General features: G+C 45.7%; 1 protein-coding gene across 1 annotated transcript in view; it reads left to right on the forward strand.

The window, feature by feature from the left end:
* Positions 1-18,601, forward strand: part of LOC124037207 (capping protein, Arp2/3 and myosin-I linker protein 3-like) — a 78,292-nt gene that overhangs the window by 39,415 nt on the left and 20,276 nt on the right. The window contains exons 24-31 of the mRNA XM_046351878.1: positions 620-748; positions 895-1,008; positions 1,206-1,381; positions 1,597-1,684; positions 2,209-2,298; positions 2,453-2,519; positions 4,528-4,877; positions 8,337-8,443. Coding sequence (XP_046207834.1) covers positions 620-748; positions 895-1,008; positions 1,206-1,381; positions 1,597-1,684; positions 2,209-2,298; positions 2,453-2,519; positions 4,528-4,877; positions 8,337-8,443 — 1,121 coding nt within the window. The remainder of the gene's footprint in view (positions 1-619; positions 749-894; positions 1,009-1,205; positions 1,382-1,596; positions 1,685-2,208; positions 2,299-2,452; positions 2,520-4,527; positions 4,878-8,336; positions 8,444-18,601) is intronic.

The following is an 18,601-nucleotide window of genomic DNA, read 5'->3' on the forward strand; positions in this document are numbered from 1 at the left end:
CTTTCCATGACATAGACTGACCAAGTGTATCCAGGTAAAAGCTTTGATCCCTTATAGATGTCACCTGTTAATTCCACTTCAATCAGTGTAGATGAAGGCAAGGAACCAGATTAAAGAATGATTTTTAAGCCAATTGAGACATGGATTGTGTATGTGTGCAATTCAGAGGGTGAGTGGACAAGACAAGAGATTTAAGTGCCTTTGAACAGGGTATGGTAGTAGGTGCCAGGCGCACCGGTTTGAGTGTCAAGAACTGCAATGCTGCTGGGTTTTCACGCCCAACAATTTCCTGTGTGTATTAATGGTCCACCACCCAAAGGACATCTAGCCAACATGATACAACTGTAGGAAGCATTGGAGTCAACATGTGCCAGCATCCTTGTGGAATGCTTTCGACAACTTGTAGAGTCCATGCCCCTTGATGAATTGAGGCTGTTATGGGGGCAAAAGGGGGTTCAACTCAATATTAGGAAGGTGTTCCTAATTTTTTGTGCACTCAGTATATTAGTGTCTGTTAGTGTCTGTATATATGAGGGTCTGTTCCTTTCCCAAAGTCCTACATTTCTGGCACATTTGCCATTCTCACCCTGTGTCTGTCTGTCTTCATCCCACATCTCAGCTGGTTCAAGGTCTGTGTCAGAGGTTACAGGAGAGTGTCCGACCTTTAGCCCCCTGCAATATACAGGAAGTGCAGTCAGACATATTGGCTGCAGAGGAAGTGCTTCATAATACTAAAACCTCCATTATGGTAAGGTATCTTTGAGTCCCACTGATACGAAATGTTCATTTATGTTTTTGAGAGGTCTAGATTCAACATAAACATCTAATGCCTAATAATGAAGGATTTTGAGAATGGTGAAATATCACTAATAAGTTTGTGTGTTCGACCTCTAGCTATTGCCTTCACTTTATGATCTGGTGAAGACACCCTCTAGTGGTGCAATGCTGCAACACATACTGAATGACACGGCCAAAACAGTCACCAACGAAATAACAGAGGAGATTCAGGTAATACTGCCATTTTTGTTTCTGCATCATGTGTGTGAACAATGTATATGAGGCACATCGTATCAATGTCAGTTACCAACCACTGATGACGATCAACATTCAGACAGATTGAAGAGATATGTCTAAACCTGCAACATGTGGTAGGGAAAGTCTCAGGAGAGGTCATCCAGGTGACTGGTATGCCATGTGTGTTCCAGGAGCTGGCTCAGGCCTTGTTGCAGTCAGCCCAGACCCTCTGTCCTAGGGTCACCCACAGGTCAAGTGTCTGTGAGCAGCTGGCTGACTGTGTGGCTAAGAAGTCCAGACAGACAGCTCTGTTCATCCAGGACACCTTCATGCAGCACATAGGAGAACTCCTCAGTAACAAACTAAGGTAAGCAGCTGAATACACGCACATCCACCCTGAAACAAAAACACAGCTCATGTAGAACACAAACAGTTACATCGTACATAATCCTTGTTGTTTTGTGTAATGCTCATGGAATTTTTCCTCCCAGTGCCTCCCACATCTCTCATTAAGCTCACTGGTGTTGCTTAGGATTTACTTCTCCCCTTCCAATATTTCTTTGTTTTTCATTTCTTTTTCAGTGAACTCAAACTGTCAGTTAGTGTCTCCTTGGTGGAAAGTATCATTGATGAGGTTCTGCTGGACTTGTCTGTGGCTCAGCAGAAATTGGTGAGAGAGAGAGAGCGAGAGAGAGAGAGAGAGTGTGTGTGTGTGCCAAGCACACACTGGGAGAAGTTAAGCTACACTACATCTACCCTTAAGAAAAATACAGTTTACTTAACAAAAGTTGTTCCCTACATACAAACTACTTTGCGATAAATGATCATATCTAAATTTGAAATGTCTTAGACAACAAATTGCAAGAACAGATCACTCTGGAGTTGGATGTTAACAGAATGTGTCATTTGGCCTATTAAACTGAAAAACTGTTTCATGTAAGAACTAGACAGGTCTGATGACGGGTCATATTTTATTCTAGCAAAAAAGTAGTGTGAGGTTCCAATAGATAGCTACACCTATACATGGAAAAAAACAAGTTATTTATTACTGAAAACACTGAGTTCAACTACCACCAAACTACTGCATAATGTAGTTAAATTACTAGTTGAACTATGTATTTCCCTACTCCGCAAAACTCGTTGTGTTGGGTGTGTTCGATTAGTATAACTGATCACCACCCTCCCTCACCTCAGGACCGTCATATGAGGGAGCAGACCACCTCTGGACTCAAAACCAACGTCCCTCATCTACGAGTGGTAGACCATGACTTCCCCATGGATGATGTAAGAGCTCTAACTTAGCCCCTCTCTAAAACACACATAACCCACCATACTAAACAGTATATGCCATACCATTGTACCAGTCTACACAAGTATCTACATGACCTGCATTAGTTCTTGTTTAATACAACTATCTGAATTTCTCTCTCTTTGTCAGTATGTTCCTGTCATTTGGAGGAGCAGCATCCACTCCAAGAGTATCCGTCCAGCACCCTCAGTGAAAAGTAAGAACCAGGCTTGTCATCAGTCTAATTCTGATTTATTATACAGACTTTTTAGTAGGAAAGCTTGGAGTCTGGGATGAAACTAGCCAGATTGATTACAGTGTTAATCAGGTTTAGTTATTGGCTGCAGTCTGCTACAGAAAAATGCCCTTGACGTGTGATGTCAGCAGCTGCAATCAACCGCCACTGTGATTGGCTTAGAAAAAGGTTTCAACCAGAATTCACAGTTGAAAAGGTCAGGGGTCGTGTCTAAAGCATTTAATTATCCAGTTAGGAGTGAGCTCTAACAAAAGAGGGTCAGAAGGGCAGTAACATGAAAATAATGGAGCCGTCACAACAGAGGGAGATTCCACTAGAGCAATATGTTTCTGGATTGTTCTGCGTAAATCCCTTTAGTGCATCTTAAGTACATCCCAAATCAGATTTAGAACCAGTCAAAATGTGTCAGTGTGTTACACTCCTCCTGTGAGTAGAAAATAACACTGCACTTTTTTAGCTCCTTGTCTGTGGAAAACTCTGTCAAGAGGCACCTTTAAGCCCATGTGTTTTACCGAACGTGAAGGGGTTATTGCTTATGTGTGTCATTCATGCAGCCTGGAACACTTGAGGGGCAGTCCCACAATGCGTCTTGGGAGTTGCCCCTCCTTGTGATAGTGCTGTGTCAGGGTGCTGTAGGGTTAAGGTCCCATATCGGAGGGGAGATTCTGGGGGGCGGTGATGGAGGTGGTAGGGGGGTTAATACTCTAGCCTCAACAAAAGATAATCAGCTGTCTGTCCAATAAAAAGGGCTGTGGCTAACTGGAGCATGGCCGGGTTACTTTCAGACCACTGAACTTCACTTGGGGGGACGGGGGATGGAGGGAGAGGGGGGCTTACAACCATTGTACAACACCTCCCCCTCCTTTGCCACTCTCTCCAGCCGTCCTGCTCTGCCACTACCTGCAATCTGTCTCTCTCCCCATCTCTCTTTCTCTCTCCCCATCTCTCTGTCTCTCTCTCCATCTCTCTGTCTCTCTCCCCATCTCTCTTTCTCTCTCCCCATCTCTCTGTCTCTCTCCCCATCTCTCTGTCTCTCTCCCCATCTCTCTGTCTCTCTCCCCATCTCTCTTTCTCTCTCCCCATCTCTCTGTCTCTCTCCCCATCTCTCTGTCTCTCTCCCCATCTCTCTGTCTCTCTCCCCATCTCTCTGTCTCTCTCCCCATCTCTCTGTCTCTCTCCCCATCTCTCTGTCTCTCTCCCCATCTCTCTTTCTCTCTCCCCATCTCTCTGTCTCTCTCCCCATCTCTCTGTCTCTCTCCCCATCTCTCTGTCTCTCTCCCCATCTCTTTGTCTCTCTCCCCATCTCTCTTTCTCTCTCCCCATCTCTCTGTCTCTCTCCCCATCTCTCTGTCTCTCTCCCCATCTCTCTGTCTCTCTCCCCATCTCTCTGTCTCTCTCCCCATCTCTCTGTCTCTCTCCCCATCTCTCTGTCTCTCTCCCCATCTCTCTTTCTCTCTTGCGCCATCTCTTTTTTTGCTCTCTCCCTCTCTCGTCCGTCATTTAGATTCAGTGCTGTAAATCTGTCTGATTAGTCTCCTCTCTTCTCTGTGCTGTTGAGCCTATATCTATTGTCATCCGTCGGACTCCTCTTCCATCCATATTTTCTGTTTGTAGCTCTGATTTTTTTATTTGTCCTCTCCTCCCCCTTTCTTCATCAATGGTCTCTCAATCACTATTCTCAGCTCGTCCTCTCTCTCTCTCTCTCTCTCTCTCTCTCTCTCTCTCTCTCTCTCTCCCCCATTATATCTTACATCCCCTCCCAGTTTGTCATCTCCACGTTATACATAGTTGCCCCATTTTTACATGCATCCTATCATACGCCCTGTGCCTTTGTGTGTTGGTACCATTCCCTCTCTCTCTCTGTCCTCCTCTCTCTCTGTCCCCCGCTCTGTCTCTCTCTCTCTCTCTCTCTGTGTCCTCCTCTCTCTGTCTCTCTCTCTCTCTCTCTCTCGTGTTTCTCTCTCTGCAGGTCTCCTGGATGTGGACTCTGAGCAGCAGGCAAGAGAGAGCATGCATTATCAGCAGGAAGGAGCATGGGTAGGAGGGAATGTGCAGGCGCTGTCGTCAACGACGACACTGTCAGTCACAGTGGGAGGCCAGCTGAAATCTGAAGGCCCCTCCCACACAGGGAGAGAGGCGGATGCTGCTCCTGCTCCTGCAGCTGCTGCGGCTCTTAGCAACAGTGAGCCCCGGCGCCCTGAGCCCGCACCTCCTCAGGCCCCTATGGACCTGCCCATCGACTGCCACACACTGAGGCACTACACCCGCTCCAGGCCCAGACCCAACCGCCGGAACAGCAAGCCGCCCAGCAAGACCCAGGTAAGAGGCAACACGACGAGCACCATGGAGGATGGGGATGGAGGGAAGAAAGGGAGGGAGGCACAGACAGAAGAATAGAGAGTGGGTGGCATGCAGGGAGAGGCTAATCAATTGTAGCGACAGAGTTGCTTTCTGACAGAAGGCTGGATGAGAAGGGATGGCGAGAAAGAGAGATGAGGGAAGAGAAAAATCAGGGGAGAGCAGAGAGAATGGTGATAGAGGGGGAGGGAAGAAGAGTTGTGATGGCGGTATTCAGGTTATTGCAGCTACAGCAGTAGAGGCAGTGTCAGTGGCTTGCAGCTCTGGGCATTCTCTCTACATCTCCCTCCTTCCCTCTCTCTGTCGATCTGATTCTATTTCATCGTCTTGTCAGTGCTGCTGCTGTAGCTGTTGATGTGTTGAGGAGCCATTTCTGTGTGTTTTCTCCATATTTCCCCTGCATTAACGGCGGTCCTGTGGTTCTCAGTGGTGGACAGGGCGCTCTCCCCACACTGATTCTGGATGGCTCTGCTCTCTGTGTGACTGCTGTAGCATTTTAATTATTCATGTTTTCACATCAAGGAGTGCTCCCTCTCTTTCACTATCGCTCTCCTGTCAATGCCCTTCGGAGAATCCCTCTTTTTACAGTGTAATATTGTTAAGGATTGTCAATGGGAACTGGTTGTGCACATGTGTGGGTGTGTGCCTGTGGGTATGTGTTTGCATGTATATATTCATTGTCGTGTTTGATTAGAATGTCTCAATGTTCAGCTGGTGCTTGGTGATGATTGATGGAGTTCTAGTGGTCTGTCTGTCTGTCTGTGTGTGTATTTGCCTCTGACACGGTCTGTTTTGCCAACTGATCAAAGACAGCTCTCTGTTATGTGTGAAAAACAATGCTGCAGCCATCTTATAAGCAGCACTTGTTCAAAATAAATTGTTTTCTTTGTAACATCATCTGTGTGTGTGTGTTTTTGTGTGCGTCTGTGTTTTGTGTGTCTGTTGTTGTTAGTGCTGCTACATTGGTGTTGTAGTGTGATTCATTGTTGGTGTAGTAACAAGGGAATTGTTGTTCCTATTGCAGGTAACACTGTGCAATGGAATGTTTACCAATACCACATTAACTGGATGTCTGTATCCCCTGTGTTGTCATTACTGGAACACAGTGTCTACACTTTGTTATTTAGACTGGATTCAAGGTGCCCCATTCTGTACTTCTGTATTTCCAGTGCTGTCGCTGGTTACCTGTGTGTCTGTAATACGATTGAAACAGTCCTGGGACCTGTGTGTCTGTAATACGATTGAAACAGTATTTCCAGTGCTGATGTCTGTGGCCACCTGTTTTCCTGTATAGTGATTGAAACAGTCCTGGGACCTGTGTGCCTGTAATACAATTGAAATAGTTTATTCATTGCTATTGTCCATGGTTACCTGTGCTTCTGTATAGTAATTGTTCATGCAGTTCATCCCTGTGTGGTTATCTGAGCCTCTGGGGTCACTATGCAGTCAGGAAGGACGGGCGGCCAGCTCAGATCAGAGATTTTCTGGAGAGGACGACGACTACTCCTCAGTTACCACAGTTACCACAGAGATGAGAGGCAGATAGAACCGCTTTACCCTTCTTTACCCTTCTATGGAAAAGGCAGAAGTTCACATATACTTGAAGCTAAGTGTGTCTGGATCTATAGGTTTTTATGAACATAAAACATGCATGTGTATCACAAGTAGGTTTGTCTAATGTGCATGTTGATAATGTAGCTAGTTGGCCTGGTGAAATAAGGGGCCAGGTGGTGGTTGTAGCTTGGAGGGCTGCTTGCTGGCTGTGTTGACTGTGGAAAAGGAAAGGGAAGGGTCTACTGTTATTCTGCTGTAACACTCACTGTGGTTGGTGGTGGTGGTGGGACTGCTCCTTCTTCTGGGTGTGCCTGCTACCTGGCCCACTTTGAATATTCTCACATGACTATCGACTGTATATTATTCCTGCAGCAGCATTTTATTACAGCTGTAGAAAAATGTAAAACAATCTGCTTTGGGTTTTTATGTAACAGCATTTTCCTCCCCAGAAAATGTCTTGCGTCAATGTTGCAGAGAGGGAGCTCCTTGTTCTCATGAGGTTTGCTCATAAACCATTCACTTGCCATCACTTTAGTGCAATGTTGAAGCCAAAGCACAGCCAGTCCAGTGCTATATGAGGAATTTCAGACAGCCTAGCAGTTGAATTCTGCAAATGGTGGGAACTCCTACTGAATGATGCTCTGGGAATGTGGGGGAGACTATTCATTTGAAATCCAAGATATCATATTATCAAACATATGTCAGTGATTTCTCTTAGATTTGATGCTCACTGTTGATTGAATTAGATTGAAATATCATTGAATGAGCAGAGCCCTCTACCTACATTGACATGTACTGTATGTGGGAAAAGGCCACCTATTGATGTCCTATTTACCATAATAGAAAATACACTGCAAAGACAATAGAGTCCCACCCCCTTCTACATTATGAAGAAACCAATGGACACACCCCTACCACACAGTCTATCAGTAACTGTTGATATGCTAGATAGATAGATGAAAGTGTTAGTGTGTCGTCATCAATGGAAACACCATCCTTGTGCTTTATGGCAAGTATTTTTCTCTTCCTGAAGATAGAGTGGAGTGATGGGGATCGTTGCTCTCTGATTGGCTGGGAGGTACTAAATTATTTATAATACATTTCTCATGCGGCGTGGCACACCATTTGCATACGTTTGTTATAGCTGTTCTGCAGTGGGTTGGTTCTCCTGCTCTCTGTAACCACAGCGCCTAAAGGCCTCTCTCCTCCCTCACAGTCTGTTCAGCAGCAGCTGCACTCATAGACTGGCTAAATACAGAACATCGTCTCAGACACTGAGACACTGAGAAAACAGTCCTCGCCTTCACTCTCTTTCCACCCCTGAAAATTGTCAGCCAATACTACCTGTCAAAATATTGTGCACTGCCTGTTTGTATTTGAGTAAGCGACAGACAACCATTAAGAGATTGCTCTTCCCACCAGCCTGCTAAATAACAGTGAATAATGAATCTTTTAAATCATCACAGTATGATCCAAACTAAAGAGCTGCTCTTCAGACTGGAACAGAGGAGAGAGTGGTGGTGGTGAAGGGGGTGTCTGAGAGATATAATCATATTGTGGAGGATCAGGGAGAGGATGGGGCTGAGGGGTTGTGTTCTCTGCTGGGACCTAAAGCACAGATGTGCCTGCTGCAGACACACTAATGGTCTATAGAATAGAGAGGATGATCGTGTGTGTGTGTGTGCGCGCATGCGTGTTTGTTCATAAACATATATTTTTCTCTATTGCATATCTGTTGGCAAGCATCATAATCAGTATGTGTACTGTGAGTGTACTCAGCCTACACTATTCAGTCACACAATGGTATTACCATAAGCATCCGCCAAGCCTCTCTCTCTCTCTCTCTGTGTGTGTGTGTGTGCGCAGGAGCAGGCAGCTGAGAGTGAAGAGAATGGAGCCAATGAGACCATTGGCAGGGTGGATGAGGGAGTAGAAGAGTTCTTCACTAAGAAGATCATCCATGATGACCCTCTGTAAGTATCCATATAGTAAACCTCCAAGTGAATATACCTTTCCATACTAACACAGATGGCATAGATGTACTGCATGCACCCACACAAAACAAACCAACTAACACTGGCTCTCTACACCCACACTAAACAAACCAACTGACACTGTCTCTCTGCACCCACACTAAACAAACCAACTAACACTGGCTCTCTGCACCCACACAAAACAAACCAACTAACACTGGCTCTCTACACCCACACTAAACAAACCAACTAACACTGGCTCTCTACACCCACACTAAACAAACCAACTAACACTGGCTCTCTACACCCACACTAAACAAACCAACTAACACTGGCTCTCTGCACCCACACTAAACAAACCAACTAACACTGGCTCTCTACACCCACACTAAACAAACCAACTAACACTGGCTCTCTACACCCACACTAAACAAACCAACTAACACTGGCTCTCTGCACCCACACTAAACAAACCAACTAACACTGGCTCTCTACACCCACACTAAACAAACCAACTAACACTGGCTCTCTACACTCACACTAAACAAACCAACTAACACTGGCTCTCTGCACCCACACTAAACAAAACAACTGACACTGGCTCTCTGCACCCACACTAAACAAACCAACTGACACTGGCTCTCTACACCCACACTAAACAAACCAACTAACACTGGCTCTCTGCACCCACACTAAACAAACCAACTGACACTGGCTCTCTACACCCACACTAAACAAACCAACTGACACGGGCTCTCTACACCCACACTAAACAAACCAACTGACACGGGCTCTCTACACCCACACTAAACAAACCAACTAACACTGGCTCTCTGCACCCACACTAAACAAACCAACTGACACTGGCTCTCTACACCCACACTAAACAAACCAACTAAACAAACCAACTAAACAAACCAACTAACACTGGCTCTCTGCACCCACACTAAACAAACCAACTAACACTGGCTCTCTACACCCACACTAAACAGACCAACTAACACTGGCTCTCTACACCCACACTAAACAAACCAACTGACACTGGCTCTCTACACCCACACTAAACAAACCAACTGACACTGGCTCTCTGCACCCACACTAAACAAACCAACTAACAAACCCACACTAAACAAACCAACTAACACTGGCTCTCTACACTCACACTAAACAAACCAACTAACACTGGCTCTCTGCACCCACACTAAACAAAACAACTAACACTGGCTCTCTGCACCCACACTAAACAAACCAACTGACACGGTCTCTCTACACCCACACTAAACAAACCAACTGACACTGGCTCTCTGCACCCACACTAAACAAACCAACTGACACTGGCTCTCTACACCCACACTAAACAAACCAACTGACACTGGCTCTCTACACCCACACTAAACAAACCAACTGACACTGGCTCTCTACACCCACACTAAACAAACCAACTGACACTGGCGCTCTGCAACACTAAACAAACCAAAACTCTGCACCCACACTAAACAAACCAACACACTGGCTCTCTACACCCACACTAAACAAACCAACTAAACAAACCAACTGACACTGGCTCTCTGCACCCACACTAAACAAACCAACTAAACAAACCAACTAAACAAACCAACTAACACTGGCTCTCTGCACCCACACTAAACAAACCAACTAAACAAACCAACTAAACAAACCAACTGACACTGGCTCTCTACACCCACACTAAACAAACCAACTAACACTGTCTCTCTGCACCCACACTAAACAAACCAACTGACACTGGCTCTCTACACCCACACTAAACAAACCAACTGACACTGTCTCTCTGCACCCACACTAAACAAACCAACTAACACTGGCTCTCTGCACCCACACTAAACAAACCAACTAACACTGGCTCTCTACACCCACACTAAACAAACCAACTAACACTGGCTCTCTACACCCACACTAAACAAACCAACTGACACTGGCTCTCTGCACCCACACTAAACAAACCAACTGACACTGGCTCTCTGCACCCACACTAAACAAACCAACTAACACTGGCTCTCTGCACCCACACTAAACAAACAAACTAAACAAACCAACTGACACTGGCTCTCTACACCCACACTAAACAAACCAACTGACACTGGCGCTCTGCACCCACACTAAACAAACCAACTAACACTGGCTCACTACACCCACACTAAACAAACCATCTAACACTGGCGCTCTGCACCCACACTAAACAAACCAACTAACACTGGCTCTCTACACCCACACTAAACAAACCAACTAACACTGGCTCTCTGCACCCACACCAAACAAACCAACTAAACAAACCAACTGACACTGGCTCTCTGCACCCACACTAAACAAACCAACTAACACTGGCACTCTACACCCACACTAAACAAACCAACTAACACTGGCTCTCTGCACCCACACTAAACAAACCAACTAACACTGGCTCTCTACACCCACACTAAACAAACCAACTAACACTGGCTCTCTACACCCACACTAAACAAACCAACTAACACTGGCTCTCTGCACCCACACTAAACAAACCAACTAACACTGGCTCTCTAAACACTAAACAAACCAACTAACACTGGCTCTCTGCACCCACACTAAACAAACCAACTAACACTGGCTCTCTACACCCACACTAAACAAACCAACTAACACTGGCTCTCTACACCCACACTAAACAAACCAACTAACACTGGCTCTCTGCACCCACACTAAACAAACCATCTAACACTGGCGCTCTGCACCCACACTAAACAAACCAACTAACACTGGCTCTCTACACCCACACTAAACAAACCAACTGACACTGGCGCTCTGCACCCACACTAAACAAACGAACTAACACTGGCTCACTACACCCACACTAAACAAACCAACTAACACTGGCGCTCTGCACCCACACTAAACAAACCAACTAACACTGGCGCTCTGCATCCACACTAAACAAACCAACTAACACCGGCTCTCTGCAACCACACTAAACAAACCAACTAACACTGGCTCTCGACACCCACACTAAACAAACCAACTAACACTGGCTCTCTGCACCCACACCAAACAAACCAACTAAACAAACCAACTGACACTGGCTCTCTGCACCCACACTAAACAAACCAACTAACACTGGCACTCTCTACACCCACACTAAACAAACCAACTAACACTGGCTCTCTGCACCCACACTAAACAAACCAACTAACACTGGCTCTCTACAACACTAAACAAACCAACTAACACTGGCTCTCTACACCCACACTAAACAAACCCAACCCACACTAAACAAACCAACTAACACTGGCTCTCTACACCCACACTAAACAAACCAACTAACACAACACCCACACTAAACAAACCAACTAACACTGGCTCTCTGCACCCACACTAAACAAACCAACTAACACTGGCTCTCTACAACACTAAACAAACCAACTAAAACACTCACACTAAACAAACCAACTAACACTGGCTCTCTGCACCCACACTAAACAAAACAACTGACACTGGCTCTCTGCACCCACACTAAACAAACCAACTGACACTGGCTCTCTACAAACTAAACAAACCAACTAACACTGGCTCTCTGCACCCACACTAAACAAACCAACTGACACTGGCTCTCTACACCCACACTAAACAAACCAACTGACACTGGCTCTCTACACCCACACTAAACAAACCAACTGACACGGGCTCTCTACACCCACACTAAACAAACCAACTAACACTGGCTCTCTGCACCCACACTAAACAAACCAACTGACACTGGCTCTCTACACCCACACTAAACAAACCAACTGACACTGGCTCTCTGCACCCACACTAAACAAACCAACTAACACTGGCTCTCTACACCCACACTAAACAAACCAACTAACACTGGCTCTCTACAAACTAAACAGACCAACTAACAACACCCAACTAAACAAACCAACTGACACTGGCTCTCTACACCCACACTAAACAAACCAACTGACACTGGCTCTCTGCACCCACACTAAACAAACCAACTAACACTGGCTCTCTACACCCACACTAAACAAACCAACTAACACTGGCTCTCTACACTCACACTAAACAAACCAACTAACACTGGCTCTCTGCACCCACACTAAACAAAACAACTAACACTGGCTCTCTGCACCCACACTAAACAAACCAACTGACACGGTCTCTCTACACCCACACTAAACAAACCAACTGACACTGGCTCTCTGCACCCACACTAAACAAACCAACTGACAAACCACACTAAACAAACCAACTGACACTGGCTCTCTACACCCACACTAAACAAACCAACTAACACTGGCTCTCTGCACCCACACTAAACAAAAACAAACCAACTAAACAAACCAACTGGCTCTCTACACCCACACTAAACAAACCAACTAAACAAACCAACTGACACTGGCTCTCTGCACCCACACTAAACAAACCAACTAAACAAACCAACTAAACAAACCAACTAACACTGGCTCTCTGCACCCACACTAAACAAACCAACTAAACAAACCAACTAAACAAACCAACTGACACTGGCTCTCTACACCCACACTAAACAAACCAACTAACACTGTCTCTCTGCACCCACACTAAACAAACCAACTGACACTGGCTCTCTACACCCACACTAAACAAACCAACTGACACTGTCTCTCTGCACCCACACTAAACAAACCAACTAACACTGGCTCTCTGCACCCACACTAAACAAACCAACTAACACTGGCTCTCTACACCCACACTAAACAAACCAACTAACAACACCCACACTAAACAAACCAACTGACACTGGCTCTCTGCACCCACACTAAACAAACCAACTAACACTGGCTCTCTGCACCCACACTAAACAAACCAACTAACACTGGCTCTCTGCACCCACACTAAACAAACAAACTAAACAAACCAACTAACACTGGCTCTCTGCACCCACACTAAACAAACCAACTGACACTGGCGCTCTGCACCCACACTAAACAAACCAACTAACACTGGCTCACTACACCCACACTAAACAAACCATCTAACACTGGCGCTCTGCACCCACACTAAACAAACCAACTAACACTGGCTCTCTACACCCACACTAAACAAACCAACTAACACTGGCTCTCTGCACCCACACCAAACAAACCAACTAAACAAACCAACTGACACTGGCTCTCTACACCCACACTAAACAAACCAACTGACACTGGCGCTCTGCACCCACACTAAACAAACGAACTAACACTGGCTCACTACACCCACACTAAACAAACCAACTAACACTGGCGCTCTGCACCCACACTAAACAAACCAACTAACACTGGCGCTCTGCATCCACACTAAACAAACCAACTAACACCGGCTCTCTGCACCCACACTAAACAAACCAACTAACACTGGCTCTCGACACCCACACTAAACAAACCAACTAACACTGGCTCTCTGCACCCACACCAAACAAACCAACTAAACAAACCAACTGACACTGGCTCTCTGCACCCACACTAAACAAACCAACTAACACTGGCACTCTACACCCACACTAAACAAACCAACTAACACTGGCTCTGCACCCACACTAAACAAACCAACTAACACTGGCTCTCTGCACCCACACTAAACAAACCAAAACAACACCCACACTAAACAAACCAACTAACACTGGCTCTCTACACCCACACTAAACAAACCAACTGACACTGACTCTCTACACCCACACTAAACAAACCAACTAACACTGGCTCTCTACACCCACACTAAAACAAACCAACTAACAACCACACTAAAACAAACCAACTAACTGGCTCTCCACACTAAACAAACAACTAAACAAACTAACACTGGCTCTCTAAACAAACCAACTAACCCACACTAAACAAAACTAACACTGGCTCTCTGCACCCACACTAAACAAACCAACTAACACTGGCTCTCTACACCCACACTAAACAAACCAACTAACACTGGCTCTCTACACCCACACTAAACAAACCAACTGACACTGGGCTAAAACACCACACTAAACAAACCAACTGACACTGGCTCTCTGCACCCACACTAAACAAACCAACTAACACTGGCTCTCTGCACCCACACTAAACAAACCAACTAACACTGGCTCTCTGCACACACCAAACAACTAAACAAACCAACTAACACTGGCTCTCTGCACCCACCACTAAACAAACCAAACACAAAACTAAACAAACCAACTAACACACTGCACCCACACTAAACAAACCAACTAACACTGGCTCTCTACACCCACACTAAACAAACCAACTGACACTGGCTCTCTGCACCCACACTAAACAAACCAACTGACACTGGCTCTCTGCACCCACACTAAACAAACCAACTAACACTGGCTCTCTACACCCACACTAAACAAACCAACTAAACAAACCAAACACTGGCTCTCTGCAAACTAAACAAACCAACTAACACAAACCAACTAAACAAACCAACTAACACTGGCTCTCTGCACCCACACTAAACAAACCAACTAAACAAACCAACTAAACAAACCAACTGACACTGGCTCTCTACACCCACACTAAACAAACCAACTAACACTGGCTCTCTCTGCACCCACACTAAACAAACCAACTAACACTGGCTCTCTACACCCACACTAAACAAACCAACTAACACTGGCTCTCTGCACCCACACTAAACAAACCAACTAACACTGGCTCTCTGCACCCACACTAAACAAACCAACTAACACTGGCTCTCTGCACCCACACTAAACAAACCAACTAACAAACCACACTAAACAAACCAACTAACACTGGCTCTCTGCACCCACACTAAACAAACCAACTAACACTGGCTCTCTACACCCACACTAAACAAACCAACTAACACTGGCTCTCTACACCCACTAAACAAACCAAACACCACACTAAACAAACCAACTAACACTGGCTCTCTGCACCCACACTAAACAAACCAACTAACACTGGCTCTCTGCACCCACACTAAACAAACCAACTAACACTGGCTCTCTGCACCCACACTAAACAAACCAACTAACACTGGCTCTCTGCACCCACACTAAACAAACCAACTGACACTGGCGCTCTGCAACCACACTAAACAAACCAACTAACACTGGCGCTCTGCACCCACACTAAACAAACAAACTAAACAAACCAACTGACACTGGCTCTCTACACCCACACTAAACAAACCAACTGACACTGGCGCTCTGCACCCACACTAAACAAACCAACTAACACTGGCTCACTACACCCACACTAAACAAACCAACTAACACTGGCGCTCTGCACCCACACTAAACAAACCAACTAACACTGGCGCTCTGCATCCACACTAAACAAACCAACTAACACCGGCTCTCTGCACCCACACTAAACAAACCAACTAACACTGGCTCTCGACACCCACACTAAACAAACCAACTAACACTGGCTCTCTGCACCCACACCAAACAAACCAACTAAACAAACCAACTGACACTGGCTCTCTGCACCCACACTAAACAAACCAACTAACACTGGCTCTCTACACCCACACTAAACAAACCAACTAACACTGGCTCTCTGCACCCACACTAAACAAACCAACTAACACTGGCTCTCTGCACCCACACTAAACAAACTAACTAACACTGGCTCTCTACACCCACACTAAACAAACCAACTAACACTGGCTCTCTACACCCACACTAAACAAACCAACTGACACTGACTCTCTACACCCACACTAAACAAACCAACTAACACTGGCTCTCTACACCCACACTAAAACAAACCAACTAACACTGGCTCTCTGCACCCACACTAAAACAAACCAACTAACATTGGCTCTCTGCACCCACACTAAACAAACAAACTAAACAAACCAACTAACACTGGCTCTCTGCACCCACACTAAACAAACCAACTAACACTGGCTCTCTGCACCCACACTAAACAAACCAACTAACACTGGCTCTCTACACCCACACTAAACAAACCAACTGACACTGGCTCTCTACACCCACACTAAACAAACCAACTGACACTGGCTCTCTACACCCACACTAAACAAACCAACTGACACTGGCGCTCTGCACCCACACTAAACAAACCAACTGACACTGGCTCTCTGCACCCACACTAAACAAACCAACTTACACTGGCTCTCTACACCCACACTAAACAAACCAACTAAACAAACCAACTGACACTGGCTCTCTGCACCCACACTAAACAAACCAACTAAACAAACCAACTAAACAAACCAACTAACACTGGCTCTCTGCACCCACACTAAACAAACCAACTAAACAAACCAACTAAACAAACCAACTGACACTGGCTCTCTACACCCACACTAAACAAACCAACTAACACTGGCTCTCTGCACCCACACTAAACAAACCAACTAACACTGTCTCTCTGCACCCACACTAAACAAACCAACTGACACTGGCTCTCTACACCCACACTAAACAAACCAACTGACACTGTCTCTCTGCACCCACACTAAACAAACCAACTAACACTGGCTCTCTGCACCCACACTAAACAAACCAACTAACACTGGCTCTCTACACCCACACTAAACAAACCAACTGACACTGGCTCTCTGCACCCACACTAAACAAACCAACTGACACTGGCTCTCTAAACAAACCAACTGACACTGGCGCTCTGCACCCACACTAAACAAACCAACTGACACTGGCGCTCTGCACCCACACTAAACAAACCAACTAACACTGGCTCACTACACCCACACTAAACAAACCATCTAACACTGGCGCTCTGCACCCACACTAAACAAACCAACTAACACTGGCTCTCTACACCCACACTAAACAAACCAACTAACACTGGCTCTCTGCACCCACACCAAACAAACCAACTAAACAAACCAACTGACACTGGCTCTCTGCACCCACACTAAACAAACCAACTAACACTGGCTCTCTACACCCACACTAAACAAACCAACTAACACTGGCTCTCTGCACCCACACTAAATAAAACCAACTAACACTGGCTCTCTGCACCCACACTAAACAAACCAACTAACACTGGCTCTCTACACCCACACTAAACAAACCAACTAACACTGGCTCTCTGCACCCACACTAAACAAACCAACTAACACTGGCTCTCTACACCCACACTAAACAAACCAACTAACACTGGCTCTCTACACCCACACTAAACAAACCAACTAACACTGGCTCTCTACACCCACACTAAACAAACCAACTAACACTGGCTCTCTACACCCACACTAAACAAACCAACTAACACTGGCTCTCGACACCCACACTAAAACAAACCAACTAACACTGGCTCTCTGCACCCACACTAAAACAAACCAACTAACACTGGCTCTCTGCACCCACACTAAACAAACCAACTAACACTGGCTCTCTGCACCCACACTAAACAAACCAACTAAACAAACCAACTAACACTGGCTCTCTGCACCCACACTAAACAAACCAACTGACACTGGCGCTCTGCAACCACACTAAACAAACCAACTAACACTGGCGCTCTGCACCCACACTAAACAAACAAACTAAACAAACCAACTGACACTGGCTCTCTACACCCACACTAAACAAACCAACTGACACTGGCGCTCTGCACCCACACTAAACAAACGAACTAACACTGGCTCACTACACCCACACTAAACAAACCAACTAACACTGGCGCTCTGCACCCACACTAAACAAACCAACTAACACTGGCGCTCTGCATCCACACTAAACAAACCAACTAACACCGGCTCTCTGCACCCACACTAAACAAACCAACTAACAACACCCACACTAAACAAACCAACTAACACTGGCTCTCTGCACCCACACCAAACAAACCAACTAAACAAACCAACTGACACTGGCTCTCTGCACCCACACTAAACAAACCAACTAACACTGGCTCTCTACAAACTAAACAAACCAACTAACACTGGCTCTCTGCACCCACACTAAACAAACCAACTAACACTGGCTCTCTGCACCCACACTAAACAAACTAACTAACACTGGCTCTCTACACCCACACTAAACAAACCAACTAACACTGGCTCTCTACACCCACACTAAACAAACCAACTGACACTAACTCTCTACACCCACACTAAACAAACCAACTAACACTGGCTCTCTACACCCACACT

This window comes from Oncorhynchus gorbuscha, linkage group LG01 (assembly GCF_021184085.1).
Source record: "Oncorhynchus gorbuscha isolate QuinsamMale2020 ecotype Even-year linkage group LG01, OgorEven_v1.0, whole genome shotgun sequence".
In the NCBI taxonomy this organism is placed as follows: domain Eukaryota; kingdom Metazoa; phylum Chordata; class Actinopteri; order Salmoniformes; family Salmonidae; genus Oncorhynchus; species Oncorhynchus gorbuscha.